At 38.4% G+C, this 19,155-nt stretch overlaps 1 protein-coding gene across 1 annotated transcript in view; it reads right to left on the bottom strand.

The window, feature by feature from the left end:
* Nucleotides 1–19,155, bottom strand: part of LOC311207888 (cytochrome b5 reductase 4-like) — a 34,851-nt gene that overhangs the window by 4,759 nt on the left and 10,937 nt on the right. Inside the window, exons 6-13 of the mRNA XM_084284223.1 lie at nucleotides 14,018–14,072; nucleotides 12,517–12,574; nucleotides 12,320–12,413; nucleotides 11,655–11,687; nucleotides 10,852–10,974; nucleotides 5,606–5,746; nucleotides 5,319–5,471; nucleotides 4,568–4,718 (exon numbers count right to left, since the gene is read on the bottom strand). Of these exons, the coding sequence (XP_084140349.1) occupies nucleotides 4,568–4,718; nucleotides 5,319–5,471; nucleotides 5,606–5,746; nucleotides 10,852–10,974; nucleotides 11,655–11,687; nucleotides 12,320–12,413; nucleotides 12,517–12,574; nucleotides 14,018–14,072 (808 nt within the window). The remainder of the gene's footprint in view (nucleotides 1–4,567; nucleotides 4,719–5,318; nucleotides 5,472–5,605; nucleotides 5,747–10,851; nucleotides 10,975–11,654; nucleotides 11,688–12,319; nucleotides 12,414–12,516; nucleotides 12,575–14,017; nucleotides 14,073–19,155) is intronic.

Below are 19,155 nucleotides of genomic sequence, written 5' to 3'. Positions count from 1 at the left end.
CAGTGTGGTAATTTAGGAATGAAAAACTGGAGACAAAACTAGATACAAATATCAAAGAGAATTAAGAACGGCCTACTAGCATTCTGTATGTAGTTGAGAAGAGCATTAGCCCTCTAACTAGTGTTTAGTGCCTCTGTGCTTCAGCCTTTTTTAAGAAACATATATCCACTTGATTGTGGTAATACACCACAAGTAAAAAGGAGCAAAAGTGTCACCTTAAATAGGAAAAGAAGCTGCATAGATACTCGTTAAAATGAATACTTCAGCCAAATACAATTTGACCTTTAAGAGAAAAAAACAAGATGAATAAAGATCATTATGGCTTCATACACAAAAAGATATTGCAGTCAGGAAAATAATAAATTGCTTTCCATATTTACCGTAGACAATAACAGACTTAAAAATAATACGGAGACATAGGCTAGGCAGTAAGAACGGAAATCCAATGATGCAAGATAGTAATGTCATTAAAAAACGCTTCTTAGGGAAGCTGTAGGTTCTCCAAGGTTAACAACACTACCTCAGAGGTCCTGTTACCACTGGCCTAGAACTAGACAGAAACTGCTTCTGCAGCTGAGGTGACCATTAAGTCATTATTCAGATCCTTCCTCACCTTTCTTTCTGTAATTTGTGTTCCAGCATATGCAATCCAAAGCTATGGCAACTGTTACTTTTTACAGTAAGATAATTTTCGATGAAAATTACATTTACATTGTTTATATATGTTTAATATACATTTACATTGTTTATAACGCCTAACAAGCCTCCAAGGTGAAAAGAAAAAAAAAACATTTACTTTGACTAGTAAGAAAGTAGTAAGAAAACATGCTGCTGCAGCCTGAACTAACTGCTAGTACTGAGTTCCCAAGAAATCATGCTGAAGAGAGTTAAAATAAGCACTTCTGGTCATCCTTCAATGACAGAGTAGATATGAGCACTGTCTGTGCTGTAGAAGTCTTTCACACACATTACCTACCGTGTTTATTCTGGTGATGGACAAAACGTCAAGATTTGCATCTTCTGCTACTGGTTTTTCTGTCCTTGGTTTTACTTTCATGTTATATTTACCTCACATGCTAGTTTTCCACTCAAGAAGGTAAAAAAAAAAAATAAAAAAAAAATCTGAATTCACTCTGTAGTATTTCCCAAGCATTTTGTCAGATGATAAATTTATTTCACAAAGCCAGGCAGCCCTGTATCGTTTGCTACTGACAATAAACGATGCTTTGGAAGAGCCTTGTAGGCAAACAGCACATACTCTCTGTCCTCACAAAAGAGGATTACGTGTAATTACTGGACAATAGCAATACAAGAATAAAGTATGCTTTTAGATTATTTTCTACAAACAGATTATTGCAGTCCACGTAATCCTTTTTAGTTTTACTGCGAAGACTGGCCTCCAATTTAAACCCTTTATACTCTTTCAAAATGTGCTTCATGAAGACATAATGAGCCAAAACATCCTCTGTTTATATTGAATAAAACCCTGTATTACAAATTAATACCTATTATGAGAGTCTGAATTCAAAGACACAGAAAACAGTAGCAAGTCTCTAAAACTGTCCCCTGCAACAGCTTTAAAGAAAATTAAAGGTCAGGCATATTTTCCATTTCTGTAATCTCCCAAACTACAACAGTTCACATTGACAAAAATGTAATCTGTTAAGAAAATCTGCAAAGCATGATGCTGGAGGTAAAACATTGCTAAAAGCAATGCAAACAGAGCTCATCTCTTTCAAAACATGCCCCTATGAGTAATTCTTTGCATTTCCTTTTAAAGCTGAGCTATGGCACACTGTCCTCAGTTAGGACTTTTTACACTCACTATCACATTTCAGTTTACATTACAGTTTAAAGAAAAACACACGTGGCAAAGCATTCTTTTAGAATTCATGTTGCTCAGGTTTTTGAGAGAGCAAAAAAAAAAAAAAAAAAACCTGCTTGTGTTGAGAAACCACACCCAACACAAGCAACAATCTCTTGTATACCCTGCATTTATTCACACAAGAGAATTGCTTGTGGGTCTGCTTGAACATAATCAAAATCCAAATTCAAGATGCCAGCATGGTCGTATCTCAAAAAAATAAGCTATGCTAACTGATCAAAATCTGAGTATTTTTAATTTAGGCTCTTAGTTCTCCCAGCTTATTTTTAGCTTAACACATTTTTCTCCTCTCAAGAAAAAACATTTTCCTAATAGGTGCTGCAGAAATGGTTGAACTCTAATAGAGAGTGCTAGTGTCTGTCTCACATCAAACCATAGCACAGTTTGTTATTTACTGAAAATGGGACTGAGAACTGTACCTAAGGATTTGAAAAGCTGAGGAAATCTCAAAATTACCAGAAAACAAAATGCCATCACTACTCAAAATTTCATCCATTACCTAGATGTATGTCTACAGTGAAAGTTCAAGCCAAATGAAGTTGGAGTTTCCTGCAGAAAACAGGAGGAAGTGTTTACAGTTACATACAGTTACATGCTTTTGTAAAACATAATCAAGTGGCATGTAGAAACTAAATGGCAAACGAAAGGGTGAGAAAACTTGAGCAGAGATACTATTAAAAGAAGAGGTGGCCTGCCTCAGTTTCTCTGTGGTTACATAGCAAAGATACTTAACAATACTGGACTACCACTTCACGTACAACTTGGTCTTTTTTTTAGAAGTTAGTAACTAACCCAAAACCTCTGTGTAGTTTGAAGTATAGAAGACTTATCCAGCAGCCTGGTTCCAAAGGGATTCCTGCCCACAGAGGGACACTTTTCAACTAATTGCTCCAAGTCTTGAAAACTCTAGCAATCCCCAAGTGGGTAAGAGACACTGATAGGTAAAACAAAGGAGGAAGAACACAAAACTGTTACTAAATATGGAAGGATCAGCATGCTGATCTTGTGGGAGAGGTTAAAAATGCAGAAGGGTTTCCAAAGCTGCAATTCAGAAAAGGCTGGTAATTTCTGAGTGAAGCACTGGGTCCATTTGTTCACCACAACGGAGCCCGGAGGAATATTAGAAACGATGCAACCAAGTCTTGTGTTAACTGACCAGGTGGATGCTCAGTTGCATGTATTATTGCTCCAGTTTTGCAACCTTCTTATGACAACGTTTCTTATTTCAAAGATTTCTGTGACCACTTGTCCCAGGCTTCAAACACGAGAGCAGTTCAGATCTCTCCAGCTGTTCGCTGTATTTGCTTTACTGTATCTCTGGACTTCCTCAGAGTCATCCCTTGAAGCCAATGGACTTAAGTCACAGGCCAATGAGGACTTCAGGCACAGAAAGGGATCTGTGTCTCAACTCATGCTTCAGTTAATGAAGTAGATAGTAAATTTATGCTCCGGTGTCCTTTTTTGGTTTGAGCACAAAGGATGAGAAGCAGAAATTTCCAGAGTGGCATTAGACAGGAGACAGACAAGCAAAAGAAATAGAGCCAGCTAGCAGTTGCTCTCCAAGTTTGAAGCCTCAGCAATGGTAGGTTTAATAGTTACTCTCCTGGCTCCCAAAGAAAACAAAGTGTGACAAACAAAGAAAACAATCAAATACATGCGTGAATGAAAACAGATGGAGCGATACCTGAAGAAAGATACATATGGAAGACTTTAAAGGGCCAGGTTTCCAAAGCAACAAAACCATATATCAAAAAGAAACAATTTTGAGAACTGATATCAAAAAGGGAACAACTACGACTAAACAAAATAAAAAGTTTGACTGATGCAGTGAAATTGTAGCAAGATTTGCCTAAACCAATGAAAGGAATGATATTGTAGAAATGTACTTTTGACAACACACTCTAGAAGAAGGCACGAGTATGTTCTCTCCACATACGGCAAAGACTAGGATTTGCCAGGCAAGACCACACAGAAGTGTACATTCAGCATACACATGGACAATCGTGTCAAGAAGAAGTACTAGTTCTGGGATTCTGAAGGACTTAAGTGGCCAAAAGAACAAGTTCACTTCAGCAAGAAGTATTGTTTCCTTTTGGAGATTTTATGAGCAGCATACAGAACAGATCTCCAATACTCATGTTTTTCTGCATCTGAATAAGCTTAATCCCATGCTTACATAAATTGCACTTTGGTGAAAACTGGAACTATTCCAGTAAAAATATGTTACTATTGCTTACCAGGTGAAAACAATATAAATGTATGAAAGGTATTCTGAAAGGTTAAACAGAAGCCATAACTAAACAACCATAAATCTTCTCAATCAGAAAACAATACCTACATCGCAACTTTCAACATTAGAAAGCACTCAAATGTAAAACTAGTTTTAAAAAAGAAATCAGATTTTCTACTTGATGAACTCATTTATATCATAACTAAAATCCAAAATGCAAATCAACCCCTTTTGTTGACAGTAGCCAATAACCAAATGTGCTAGTTCCCAAAGACTCTGACAGAGCATTCCCTAAAGCATTCCAGCTTTTGGCATAAAAAAGAAAAATGCTTTCATGCTTTTTTTTTTTTTTTTAATTGTTTTATTAATACTGAAGTTTGCCTCTCACATTTCATCTCATTCTTCTTATAAATTACAGTAGCCTGGTGCTAAATCATAAGATATGTACATACCGGAGACAACTAACTTCAGTCAGAGCAAAATTCAGCAGTTTAACCATTGGTGTGAAGCCTGTGCCTGCTGCCAGCAAAAAGAGGTCTTCTGAAGTTTGAACTTGTGACTTCTTGAAGTTACCTTCAGGACTGCTGACAGAAATGTAGTCCCCTATATAGTCAAAAGAGAATGGCAAATCTTAATGAGATGAACAAACTAACTAGCATTCTGATTTTTAAAAGGTCTCTTTATACTCCATCGTTTTAGCATTAGGGTTCTTTACAGAAAGGTATCATACATATCAAATATGGATCATTTTTGTTAAAGGAACAGATGTTCAATTAAGACGTCTTGTTTTGATAGATTTTACATTATACGAGTACATAAACATTTGTGAAGTCATTGTTAAAAATCTTCCTTATATCTGAAACAAAAAAGGAAGCATGTCTGAAGTCTAAAAAAAAAACAGAACTAGTTTCTTTAATTAAAAATACGATGAGATTTTCTAAGAGTATATCTACTCAAATACAAAATGAACATATTTAGAAGATCAGTCCAGAGGATGTTATGTAATGGACGGTTCCTAGTTACACTGAGGATAAGCCTGTACACTCGGGGCATGGAGAATAGGTCTTAAAAAGAGTTATTACGTATGCCCCAGTTTAATAGCAGGTAAGCAGTAAGAACATCACAATACCCAGACAGTGAATCTGAAAAGATTAAATAATTGCTGCAAAACCAAGCACAAATCCCCCCAAACTATATACTCACCAATTTGTAGATGGTCAAGTGCCTGTGTGAACAGTCCACAGGAATAAATTTTGATCATTAAATATATATGTGCACCATCACGGCAAGATGGTTGTTTGAAATCCAGCGTTAAAGAAGGCAATATAGGCGTGTATGGTTTCACTACTTCTGTCCCTAAACAAAAGACAAAAATGTAACTGAAGAATACGAAAAGTAGTCTATATCCAGCAAATTTAATGCAAACTATATAGGCTCAAAATAGAAATTTAAGTTAATATATCCATGGTTATGTTCTGAATTTTTCTTACCTGCAATGACTTGTTTGAGGTAAACATGTTGTCCAGTGGGAACTTGTAGATGGGTGCTCTTAGGCAACATTAAGCAGAAGAGCTTGGTGTCGTGGGTAACTTCTGTCTTAGAAACCAGCTTGCATTTCCTGTAGAACAGTCCTAAAAATACGGTTTTACTTGTTACTTAAGCCTCAGCCTGTGTCTTTCTATTCTCACACATATTTTAATGAGAGAGAAAAAGCCATGTATTTCACTATATACTGTTCTAAAAAGACTACAGATGCTTCTTGCATCATTACTTTTTCTAAATAACTTTTCTAATTTTAGGCTCAGGAATCACCTGTAGGTGCCTCATGTTAGGCACTTTACAGACCGAATCTGCACGTAACTAGTTAGCATTGGCTAAGAAGTAGAAAAAAACACCAAATACTAGCAGAAAGCAGAACCACTTGTACCACGTTGTATCTACGCTTAATTCACAGTAGGACTTCAGCATGAAGTCATATGCAGATTAAAAACAGCTTGGGTGATGCAAATGAGAAGAAAGTGAGGCACAGCACCACTGTCTTCACTAGCAGACTACCTAAACCCACCCAACACCCTGGGTATTTATTCCGCTGACTACCCCGCACTGTTGCGGTTTCACTTCTGTTAACACTGTCAGTATTTCTGACATGGCTACCAGTAGGGAAGTATCTTCACAGTTCCTGCAGAAAGATGGTATATATTGACCAAAGAGTATCTTTCAGAATGGTTTCATCAGCTACCACCCTAGCTTGGTCTGCTTACAATAACCGTATCCTTAGTGCCACAGAACACCTTGTCAATTCAGAACACACACAGGAATTTCCACCATGCTGCTCAAAATGCAAAACAGGTTACAGCAGAAACTTAATTACTGATGAGAGTTTAAAAATTCAAGTGTCCACATTCAAGTGGAGCCTCTTCACCTTTAGATACACAAGTCTAACAGCCTAGCAGCATTCATTAGCTAAGAGCTTTGCACAGTTTTTAGGTACACAATACCAATGCTTAAATGCTTACACTTGACATAAGATAAAACTAACATATGTGCCTATATAGGCAAAGCACACTTTAGCATCACCAATATTTTGGACAGGATTTGTTGCCTTTTAGCTAAGCAGAAATGATGAACTCTAGTTATATGTTCACATGCTGACTTAAACCAATTACAAGGTCGTATGTAAAGGACAAACTTCTGTCAACACAGCTGTTTGTGAAGGCAAACACAGCAAGATATTTCTTAACTGCAATACTCAGTTAGCAATACTCATCATCTTTCATCTAACGTCCTACAAACTTGCTTATTTTCAATGAGCAAACCTTTCAGATATACCAAAAGAATTGCCTTGAAAAATGAAAGGCAACAGTACAATTTTATACCAATCTTGATGTATAGCAAAACAGCAGCAGCTCTCCAGCTATAAAAGAAATTTTATAAAATGTTTGTTGTAATTTGTTCTTCTATCATTCTTTTGAAAAACTATATATACTAAGATTGCTAAGTATATATTTTGTATATTATATTTGTATACCGTGTCTTTTACAGTACACAAATAACATACAGTGGAGCACACTTCAGCATAATGTAAGCTCAGATTGCTGTCAAATCTTCAGACTTATGAATTATCTGAAAGGATATGGGTGGTTGGCAGCATATCCCACAGTACGCATCAGCTAGTATTGTTCCAGATATTTGTAAAGAGAGGGAGAGATAAAGAGAGAGGTTAAAAAACTGATTCATCAACTGATTCACCATTTCTTGACCTTTCTGATCTGACGGATTCCAACTATTTCTAAATGTAACAAACTAACCTTTACCTCCCCATTTCTAATTTTCCGTACAGAACTTCTGTCCTAAGTCACTTGATCTGACTTCTGAAAATTCTGACCTTTCTAGGACTGAGTAAACTCCTTGTTTAGGTTGTGTTCTTTACTGTATTAAATCAAATTTTATTGGGACCATTAATTTTGAGTCACAAGCAAAAACACTTGGCAATGTGGAAAAGCCTTTCACAACACCAGCATCTGATAGCAAGCTGGAGAACAGTTGCTTTTAGCTACACATGAAGCCAAGTTTACTGGCAGATGGGATTTTTTACCTAGGATTTGCTATTACACATAAGGAAAAGGCACTGCTCTCACAATTTTGTAGCATGATGCAAGTGCATAGCAGCAACTTCTGGTTTTCAAAGTAGGATGTTAGGCTTCATCAGGCTTTCCAGGATTGTGCAGATATTGAGTGTCAATGTCACAGCACCAGATCTTCTCTAATTATATCTTTTACTTAACTATACTACTTACTGACAGTGTTAAACTTTTCCAGCAAAATCCTAAACACTTTAGTTTTCAGAAATAGTTTTCTGTGTATGGCCATAAGAGCTCTTCAAAGCTGAGGGATTCCAGGCTTGAAAGCTGCATTGCAGAGGTTGGACCATTCATTTACTTCTAAGCCAGTCAAAAGGACGAAAGAATTAATTCAGTACCAGTGTTTGCCCATCTGGAGTCCTTCAATAAGATTTTGTTTTCACGGACATGTTTACAAACGAATAGTTCATTCTGTTCTCTTAAAGATCACGACATCAGGTTAGAGATGTCACTCTTTGCTGAACATCTTCCTCTGCTGGAATCAATAACTACAGCACCTTGATTCACACACATGACATGAGATCTATTAACACAACTGGAAGTGTGGAAATATTCTGAATAAAATTACTACTTTTATTAGAACATCAGTAACTTATCAAAAGAACTATGAACCTACACAAGCTGAATAAAACTGAAATAACACATGTTAAATAAATTAATGCAACTACTTTTCGATTTGCTTCCAGATTTTCAGATGCTTTTAAGCAGTGAAAGAATTTACAGGTTATCAGTTATATTGTCTTTAAGCAAGACTCTCACACTCAAGGGAAGTAAATGGGCATGCTGAGAGAAAGTAGTAGAAAATATGTAAACTTGAGTGAAAAGAAAAACGGAATATTTAACGCAATCATATGAGCAACCATAGACATACTGCAGCACAAAAACGCCAGATATAAAGCTATAAAACAGCTTTAACTAGACAGCTCAGGTCTTGGAAGCAAAGCAGATCTCAAGGCCCTACTTTAACACCAGTGCTGCTTCTGTTGCTCTAGCCTGCCTGCTTGCCTAGAAGAGGCACCAGCCTGCAGAGTTCGGTACAGACATGCCACACAAGTCACTATATACCTCACAGCAGTTGTTCCACCTGCTCTCCTCAGCCATGACAAAATTTGAGGAACTCTTCCCAACAGAATAAGGATAAGTTACTTCATTTATGGCACAGATTTTATTTTTTAATGCTTGTTTTTTATATAGCAGCTGATAGATACATCACAGAAGTACAGCTTTTTACTAAACTAGTACATCCTTCCTCTGCCCTTTTATACAATCCTTCCAGACCTTTCTCAGCTATTTCACAATTATGCACTGGACTGGCGTAAGTGGCTATGAATATATAGTAAATTGGGCTCTGGTCAGCATCATATGCATTTATGTTATCTTACTGCAGTGTTTAGGAGGAAATTCTTCACTCAGAAGGTGGTGAGGCACTGGGGCATGTGGATGCCCCACTGATGAAGGTGTTCAAAGCCAGGTTGGATGGGGCTTTGAGCAACCTGGTCTGGTGGGAGGTGCCCCTGCCTATGGCAGGGGGTTGGAACCAGATGATCTTTAAGGTCCCTCCCAACCCAAGCCATTCTATAGTTCCCAGTACTTCTTGACATAACATTATGTATTAAAAGTGCTCCTAACCTGGACATAGGTAAATAGTCAAGCCGCATGTGTTTAACTCCGATAATATGACTATCCCAGAATGCAAAATAAACCATACTAAGCTGTAGTAGCATTAAGGAGAACCTCTGTATCTACAACACACTTCATACTAACCGTTCCTGCAGTTTATTAAAGAAAATCCAAACTTCTCTTCAAAGACCTGTTTAACTCCATATAAAAACGCATTACTTCACTTATGAGGGCACAATTATAAGCACTAACTAGGAGGGCCTATTTAAGACTAGATTATACACACAGAAGTTAGGCAAACGTAGATGTTGGAGGCTCCTGTTTGCATCGTATGGTCTTAATTATTATGGCTGAGCTGAAAGTGCAGAGATGGAATAAATGAGAAGTGCTTAAGACTGAACATTCTGTTTCTATAAACCTTCTGGTATATTCCTTGTTTTGAACACTGAAAATTCTAATGTTAAAGTGGATAACTCAACAGTTTCTGAAACACTCATAAGCAAAACTACAACCTGCATATAAATAACCTAAGCTAGTACCTAGGAGAGGTGCTTTTATACAGTCTTCCTTTTTGGACTACTGTAATCTCTCAACTTTAAAGGCCTAATTACCTTAAATAAGAGACAGTAAGAGGTATACAACACAGTGATCAACATTTAATTAGCTCTTAAAATGTAAAGCTTTGCCCTTACACATAGGGCAGACTGAAGTCAGAAAGTAGGCAGAGGGCCAAGAGAGCTTTTGAGAAACAGGGAAGTTGCAATAACATCAGGAACACCTTTGTATTATATAATTGTGTAGAAATTCCTAATTTAGCTGTAAAAAAATGAATCACAGAGATCAGGGTAATGCATTTGAATGCTGCCTCATGTTCATACTATTCTGTTACCACAAAATGTATTCATACAAACACAGTAGCTTATTCAGAGCTGGCTTCAAGTGCCTCATTTAAGCATAGGGCAAGGTACAAAGATGCAGGCTGCTGGAACAACATTACAGCATTAAAAATGCATCCGTAGTAACAGTTGGAAGCAAGGTTTTTTGTTCTTTTGCTACAGTTACTGCTACATTGATTGACACCAGGCTGTGCACCATCTCCTCAGGGTCTAATGAGGTTTTCATATGAAAGAAGGGATATTAAGCACAAAGCCAACCATGAGATGTCAACAACTCTCAAGCAGTTTTCACCTTCCCCCGTTAGGTTCTCCCAATCTTCCAGCAAACCTGAAAGACCTCCAATTCTACTGTGGGACAAAACAAACAAATCAAACTGGGGGAAAAAAAGATAAAAAGAGGCTTCTATCCTGAATCTGTTCAAGGCGAATACCTGAGCAGCTTTCAACAAGACCAGAAAACATTCTTGAAAGAAATGATGTATGACTACAGGAACAAAAAATCTTGGGAGAAACCAAGTATGCCTAACTTGCCCCCAGAAGTCTTAAAAGAACAGGTAACATGGCCATGAAACTGTTTACCTCTGTCTGTGCATTTGATAAACGTGTTATGACTCTCCAAGGGTCGTCCCAGCACTTTCCAATGAACGTTATCCTTTTTCTTTAAGATAATCTCTACCTTGCCAACTTTTTCAGCAATATTCACTACAAAAGAAAATTGTTTCATACTGTTACTTTTACTTACATTTTGTGCAACAAAATAATTTTACTCCTCTATTATAATTAAACTTTAGAAGGATCAGTAATTTCTCAAGACACAGAGAGTTCATGCATTAAATTATAATAGCAAATTAAATGCACTTCCAGCCATTTCTGTGTAATGTTCTAAAGTGCATTTAAAACAACAAGCAGTAGCTTAACATGCATGATGAATGGACCATATTTACTAAATACATTGTGACAATACTCACAGCCCATCTGGTCAGAAATAATGCTCATGAATTCAGAATCTTTATTTACTGGAAATATTTAACTGCTATTATTTACTTACTCCTTTCTTTTAAAGGCCATCTGAATGAACAAATAAGTTTAAGAAAATCCCACTTCAAGCAAAGAATGGTTTACTAATAAGTAACTGAAGAAACTTGTAATTATTTTAGCAGTTAGTGATGCTTAGAGGGATCAGAAAACCATCAATATATTACTTTTACAGACCCAAATGCCAAAATGAAAAAAAGAATTTAATTTGATGGATTAATTTGTTGACACTGTCAGAAGCTGATGGTAAGAAAAACCGTGAAGTATCTGATAAGTCAGAAAAATAAACTCAAGTTCTATATTCTGATGTTAGAAGAGATATGGAAGAGTTGCAAGAGACAACTTACCATCAAAGCCTTCTTGAACTGCATGATCCAAGTCTGAAATAAAGAAAAACTATTATAAAGTAAAAACATTACCTTCTAGTCCTCATATACATACAGCTTAAGGCTAGAATACTGAGTGAAGAATGGGCCTAGAACCCTACAAATCTTTATCTGGCCCTGACATTTCATTCTTGCTTCATATTAGTCTCAGTGACTTCTGCAACCTAATACTTAATATTAAGAACAGCATTGGTTTTTTTTTTTTGTTTTTTTTTTTTTTTTTTTTTAAAAAAAAGCACAATGACTCATGTGAAACTAACAATCTACGTTCCTCTAAATCGTTCTGCTTGCCCTTTTTGAATAAGGGCATTTTAATAACCATCAGGAATATACACTTGCAGAAAATCTTGCACAACTTTTACACCAATTTCTTACTGCATTTTATTTTATATGGCTTAGGGCATCAAATAAGAAATGGAAGTTAAGAAATTACATACACACTAAACACAAAAATGCTAGTCAATAATGTAATTCCTTGACATTAGGCTACTTTTAAGTAATCATCTGCAATAAAAGAGGAATAAAACATTAATTGATATATATAAAACACGTATGGTCTGATGAGAAGGTTTCAGTAAAGCAGAATGAAAATTCATTATTTTCAATGGCAAAGATACTGTACCTACCAAGTTCTATAAGATACGAGTGGTCAGCCAGGATGATCTCTCCCCTTAATCTTTTGTCTTGACAATCAACTATCACCAATTCTGCGTTCATATCCTTTCATAGACAAGGAAAAGGAGCATTTTAATTAAATTCTCCCAAAATTCAAGCTGGATCACAACTGGATCTTGTAATCACCTCTTTAATAAAATACATTTACCTTCTGCTTAGTATATACAACAATAGTGATCAAACCATCTGTTTGGAACCAGTCATAACTGTAAAACAAAATACACAAGAAAGAAAGAAAATTATATATTTTTTTCAGCATACCAAAATATGCTTAACCAGCAGTTTTCAAGCAGAGTTTCTTTCACAAAGTTACCAGCCAAATACATTATGTATTGTGTCTTCAAGAGGTAATCCCAGAGCCAATAATTTTGAAAAGACAATATAAAAGCAGTCTAATTACCCATCCTGATAGTCATCACACTGTAGTTGAAGTTATACGACAGTGGCTTTACTTAAAAAGCACATGCATCCTCTTTGCAACAAATTAATCTACTTAGAAAGATGGTCAAAGTCCTTGACTTCAAACGAAATTACTAAATTGCCAGAGAGGGTTCCAAGAATCATGGATTCCACGCACATATCAGAAAATCACAATTCCCTTTGTCTCCCCAAATTGAAGTTCTACATTCCCATGTTCCCAAACAACCCACACATTGAAGTTAATGAAGGGTAAGGTAAGCAGTCAAAGGGCATTCTTTTTGATTGCCTGCATTACCTTTAACTTGCCAGGCTTTCCAGCACCTCTTCGGCACAGTAACTTGCCCACTCAAACCTAGAAAAGCTTTTCCTTTCTCTCCCCGTTTTCATGGGGTCCATCCACGTGGGTATCTTACACCTGGCTCTCCACCGTATGACATCTACAGTTCTGACCTGACTCCAGCATCATGAAGCTGCAGTCCTGGTCCAAATCAACTCTATCACCACAAGGTAACTTCTCCCATCTACATTACTACCGTCTTTTCCCTTCCCTGTTACCTAACTACTTCTGCCTACTGTTTGAACCTCTTGGACCCAGAAAGAGGGGATGGTTGCATGTAACTAGCCCAGAGATTATCCATTCACAGGAGATTTTGATGCAAAGTCAGAAACTGAGCCTTGAGGGTTCAAGGAACAATGGAGTAGTACAATACCTCAAGACTTATCACAGTGCTTTTTTTTTTGGTTTACTTTGTTTTACATTTGCAAATCACAGAAACCTGGATAGCACTATCACATCTTAAAGCATTCCAGCCTGAATTGAAGTTCTTTTCCAAGGCATGCCAACTTGTACTTCCACAGACAAATAAATCAAAAAAAAAAAAATGATCACCCCAGTTGGAATTACTTCCTAGAAGTTTTCTCAAGAAGTAAGGTTGAGGAGCCAGTGAAAATAAACCTTAAGTTTATATACAGTGCAGGGCAGTAAAAGTGTTAGAAACTAGAGCAAGCCAAGAAACGTGCATTACAATCTGTTTGTAAGGTCAGTATGACCTCTGGCAAGTTGTTTAAACCTGAACCTCTACCATCCTCCTATAAGTAGGAAGGTTATGATACATACTCCCTTAGCCAAAACACTGAGATCTAAACATGTAAAAAGTTGCCTTCACTTACTAAGAACTGCCTAGGGTTATTAAATAGAATGTGTAAAAGAACGAAAAATAAAAGCTTACCTTGGAGTTAAATCTCTAGCAGAAGTACCCGGTATGTTCTTCTCAGAAACCATACCTACAAAGGGCAGAGAATCATTAAAATATGTGCTGCGACACTCATTTAATAAAAACCATAAATATATATGGAAAAATAAGTATTCTATATGCAAAATACCCCTCAACAGATGGTATTTTCTTTCCACAGGACAGCTGGAAGTATTCATGCACTTTTTAAAGTTTTGCTATTATTCAGCACTTGCTCCTGGAGAGGAGGCTCCTAGAACATGAAGTTCTGTTTCAGAAATTGAATTCCATATACCACAGAACCTGTGCATGCAGGCTTCCTGGTACATGTAAGCTGGTCTCCATTTCATTAGGCATTAGCTTGTGCTTTTATACTTTGTGACAGCGAAGCAGGAAAAAACATAATTTGAATAAATTTAACAGAACTATTTGTTCAGCCTACATTGCTCTACCTTGTGCTTTGCTAAGGATTTTCACAGAATTCAGCTACATGTTTTAATTATTAAACAACATGAAAACCTGAAAAAAAAAACTTTGCTTGGATACAATACTTGGTCAGTCTTTGCAAAAGTCTATTGGCCTAATCTAGCTAAATGGAAACAACAGATCTGGCAACAATTGGAGCACAGACCACAGGTTAAAGCAATTGCAATCCTTCATCAATTTCAATACAGGGAAGCTAAATAAAATTAGATAGAAGAAGCTGCACAGCCTTGAATATAATATTATTTGTAACACCACAGATAGCAGCAATTTCACTGGACAATGGTTAGGCAGAGGTCTAAGGTAACAGTTGGCAAGTGCTGGACAGCTGGAGCTGGTTTCAAGTATGTTCAAAGGCAGACCTTGGAAACTTAAAAAGGCTATGAATAAAATAATGGTCTAAGAAAATGAGAATTCACACATGAATTATCTTTTATAGGCCACTTAAGTTTTGTAGTTAGACTACAAGTTTAAACACAAGAATTATATGGCTTTGCTACGTGGGATGCAGATAAAACAAAGAGGACCATTCTGGTCTAATCCAATCTGCCAAAACCATAAACCACCCAGATGGGGAATTAACCCAAAACAATTAATACACGCTGGAACTATTTATTCTTTTTCTAATTACCCCTATGTACACACCATCTGCAGCTGCCAAGGAAGCTAAATGGCAGAACAGTCAGATCACTGCAAAAGAAAACCAATCATCTCATGATAAAAGCCTTCTCAAAGGCTAAGTCTTTTTCATGGACTATATTGGGTTTAAATGGCAAGGTTTTGGTTGAAGGGGTAGCCTCTGTGAGCAGAGCCCAGCAGCTGCCCCAGGTCAGATCAGAGCCAGCTCCAGCTGGCTCCAAAAGGGACCTGCTGCTGGCTAGAGCTGGGCCAGGGAGCAATGCTGGGTGGGCCTCTGGGAGAGCAGATTGAAGGAAGGGAAAAAAACTGCTAGGCAACAGCTGCTGCAAGAGTGTGAAGTGAGAAGCAGCCCTGCAGACCCCCAGGTCAGGGCAGCAGGAGGGCAGGAGGTGCTGCAGGCACAGGGCAGCAGTTCCCCTGCGGCCTGTGCAGGGAGAGGCCCCTGGTGGAGCAGGCTGTCCCCCTGCAGCCCATGGGTCCCACACGGAGCAGATCTCCACGCTGCAGCCCCCCCATGGGTGGAGGAGCCCCCGGGGGAGCAGGTGGATGTGGCCTGGAGGAGGCTGCGGCCCATGGAGAGCCACCGCAGGAGCAGGCCCCAGGCCGGAGCTGCAGCCCGTGGAGAGGAGCCCCCGCAGGAGCAGGGGGTCTGGGGGGAGCTGCTGCCCAGCCGTGGGGGCCCCATGCTGGAGCAGTTTGCTCCTGGGGGATGGACCCCGTGGGATGGAGCCGTGTGGGAGCAGTGCTTGAGGAGCTGCTGCCTGTGGGCAGCCCCTGCAGGCTCAGTTGGGGAAGGGCGGCATCCCCACAGGGAGAGGATGAAGCATCAGGGACTGACCACAGCCCCCATTCCCCCTTCCCCTGCACTTTTCGGGGGAAGGGGTGCAAGAAGGTGGATGGAGAGAAGGTGTTTTTAGTTTGCCTCTCTACTATTACCAACTGTCAATAAATGAAATTTATCTTCTCTACACTCTGCCTGTTTTGCCTGTGAGAATAATTGATTTGCAGTTTCCTTGTCCTTATCTCAACCCTCGAGCTGTTTTTAATTGCATTTTCTACCCCTGTTCCTTTGAGGAAGGGGAGTGAGAGAGTAGCTGTGTGGTGCCTGAGTAGCTGATGGTGTTAAACCACAACAGAGACATATACTGTGTGCTTAGACTGGCCTCTACGGATAAGAGAAATTTATGATCATATACACTCCTCTATGCTTTTGCAGGGCAACAGAAATATATGAACAGCCAGAATAAGACAGGACATTCTCGCAAACCAAGTTAATTTTGAATTATTCTGAAATACTGTAAGATTTTAAGTGAAAACATGAAATCACATTGTAACAAAAAGAGAATGATTCAGGTGATCAAAGACCCAATTAATTAAGCATTCTTCTGACTATGGTGGTCATAAATAATTAATAATTGGAGGTGAATCCAAAAGCTGATGGCAGTTATGAAATGAAGGTGTTTTAAGATATTGAGAGAAGCAAGCACACCTCTGCACCTCATGAGAGCAAACTTTAGCTTGTTCAGCTTGCTAGCAAAATCCCATGCAGATCAGATAGGAAGGCTACTGATGGTCTCTCTCAGGTTCTCCTTGTAGCCACACTGGAGAGATCCGAGTTAGCAAGATGGACTAAGATCTAGACAGAGCATTAGAAGGGCTGCCAGTTGCAAAAGGTGCTGTTAACAATATGAAGTCTGATTTCTGGCTAATTACAGCTGGCATTCCCTAGGGTATGCCAGGGCTGTTCAACATCCTGATTAGCAACATGAAGCACGCACGCTGTCCCACTGTCAGGAATTATGTAGATGATAACAAATCAGTGAAAGCAGTTGAAGCACTAAAGGTCATAGCTACAATTCAAAGGGACCCTGAAATAAGCTGCCAAAAGATGCATGAAGCTCAAAAGCAAATGCAGAGTTTTGCACCTGGACCAAAATAATCTTGTATAACAGAACGGGCTGGGTGCCTGACAGGGTAGAAAGCAGCTTTGTAGAAAACTTCCTGGGGACCTAATGGACAAATAGAGACAGGACAGATACTATACCCTTTTGGCAATGAAAACCAATTGTATACTGGGCAAAAGCACTGCAACTAGCTTGAGGAAAGTGATTCTTCCTCTCTGTTCAGCAACTGTGAGACCATATCTGGAGTACTATCTCCAGTTTTGGCTCCCCAGTGCAGGGCAGCCACTGACACGCACGAGCAACTCCAGGGAAGGGCCAAGGAGATGGTCAGCAGTCAGAGCACAAAATATATGGAGGAGGCTGAGGGAACTGGGCTTGTTCAGCCTGCAGAAGGAACAGCTAAGGGACAGGTTTCAGTGCGATCTTCAACTACCTAAAGAAAAGGGTGTGGGGAGGAAGAAGTACAGAAAAGATAGCCAGGTGCTTCTCCGAGGGAAGCGGCTGAAAGCAACAGACAAATAGCACGGAGGAAAATTCTGTTTATGTTATTAAAAAAGAAAACAAACAAAACACCACCACAAACCTCTTCTCTTCCCATGATGGTGGGGTTATGAGCACTCATGATCATGAGCACTCTGATCAAAGTTCACCCTGCCACGAGCAGGGGAGTGGACCAAACTAGCTCCAGATGCTTGTTCTAGCCTAAATTACTTTAGGATTCAGTGAAAACTTTATCTATTGATTTCTTTGTCCTCTAAAGGCCCAGAACACGCCCAGTCCATATTTATAAACTCCATATATTAATGAGAAAAATAGGATTGCATATATTACTTACACAAAAGAATTCCAGCTGCTTGAACCATGACACTTAGGTTTCTGTTCTCAAAGCCCTAACTCAAACTCTCCTCTCATTACCCTCTTACGTACCATCTGTATTTTCAAGTTTGATGTGTTTAGACTCAAACACCAGCTTGTTTTCAGATGGCAGAATTGCCAAAGTCATTTCTTTTATCATTAATACTATGGAAATTTTCATCTTAATAGTTGGGGTACAAAACAAATTCAGTTTAGCTTGAAGGTGCAAAGTTGAAGAGATTTTTAAAGTATGTGCTTGATGCTAACTTGCTTTCAAACAAATAGGAAGTTTTCAAGCATGCCTTGGGAATGGCAGTGTTTTGAAATATTGACGTCTTTTGTCTGAATCTCATACATGAAGAGATGTCCAGGAGCACATCCACTTTTGAGACTGTTATCATGAATAATATATTCTGGAAACTTCAGCTTTTGTTGTCCCTTATATTACACAAAATTGATGTTCACAAAAGTCAAGGATACATTTAAGTTGATTGATCTGAACATGCGACACAATACAATTATCATTTATATATTTTAGATCAATACAACAAAAATGCCTTCACTAGTGCCCACAACTTCCTAAAAAATAAATTGGTGCCCATGCAGGCTCCTCTTCCCAAATTTCACACAGTGCTGCCTATTTCTAGTCTCACTTTGATTTCAGTTTACGCTAAGACACAGCAATTGAGTATAACAGACTTCTAAGACGGTAAAATAAATACGTCCACAACAGGCAAAGTCAGTGAAAAAACCCCAGGAACTGACCTTTCCTATTTTGGAAAAAGTCTTGCCAAACAGGTAAACTGAATACAAGAAGCAAGCATCAGTATCAGGCAATTTCAAAATCAGGCAGTTTCACTGGAAAACACAACCAGAATAATTTCCTATGTCTCTTGAAAAGTCACATAATCTGGACAAAAAGTATTTCTGGGAGCACAAGGGGAAGCAAGACAAGAAGAAAGAAGGAGTACTGCTTATTATTCATGTTCACAGTAGACGCAGATAAAGAAAGAAGCACAGAAAAGCTCCGGGCAGCTAGACAAGCACAAAAAGTAAGGATTTCATGAACAAACATAACTGAGGAGATAAACATTGAAATAGATGCTACAACAGTTAGTCTTCTACTTGAATCAAAATACTTATGGCGTATTTAATGACTACTAGCTGCTGCCAAGTGATATAATTCTGATAAAATAAAGCAAAATTTGTCTTCTAATTCTCCCTGCCCTTCAAAGCAAGGCTGATACATTCCAA

This window comes from Netta rufina (genome assembly GCF_964035555.1).
Source record: "Netta rufina genome assembly, chromosome: 3".
Lineage (NCBI taxonomy): Eukaryota > Metazoa > Chordata > Aves > Anseriformes > Anatidae > Netta > Netta rufina.
This window is presented reverse-complemented; position numbering and strand designations above follow the sequence as displayed.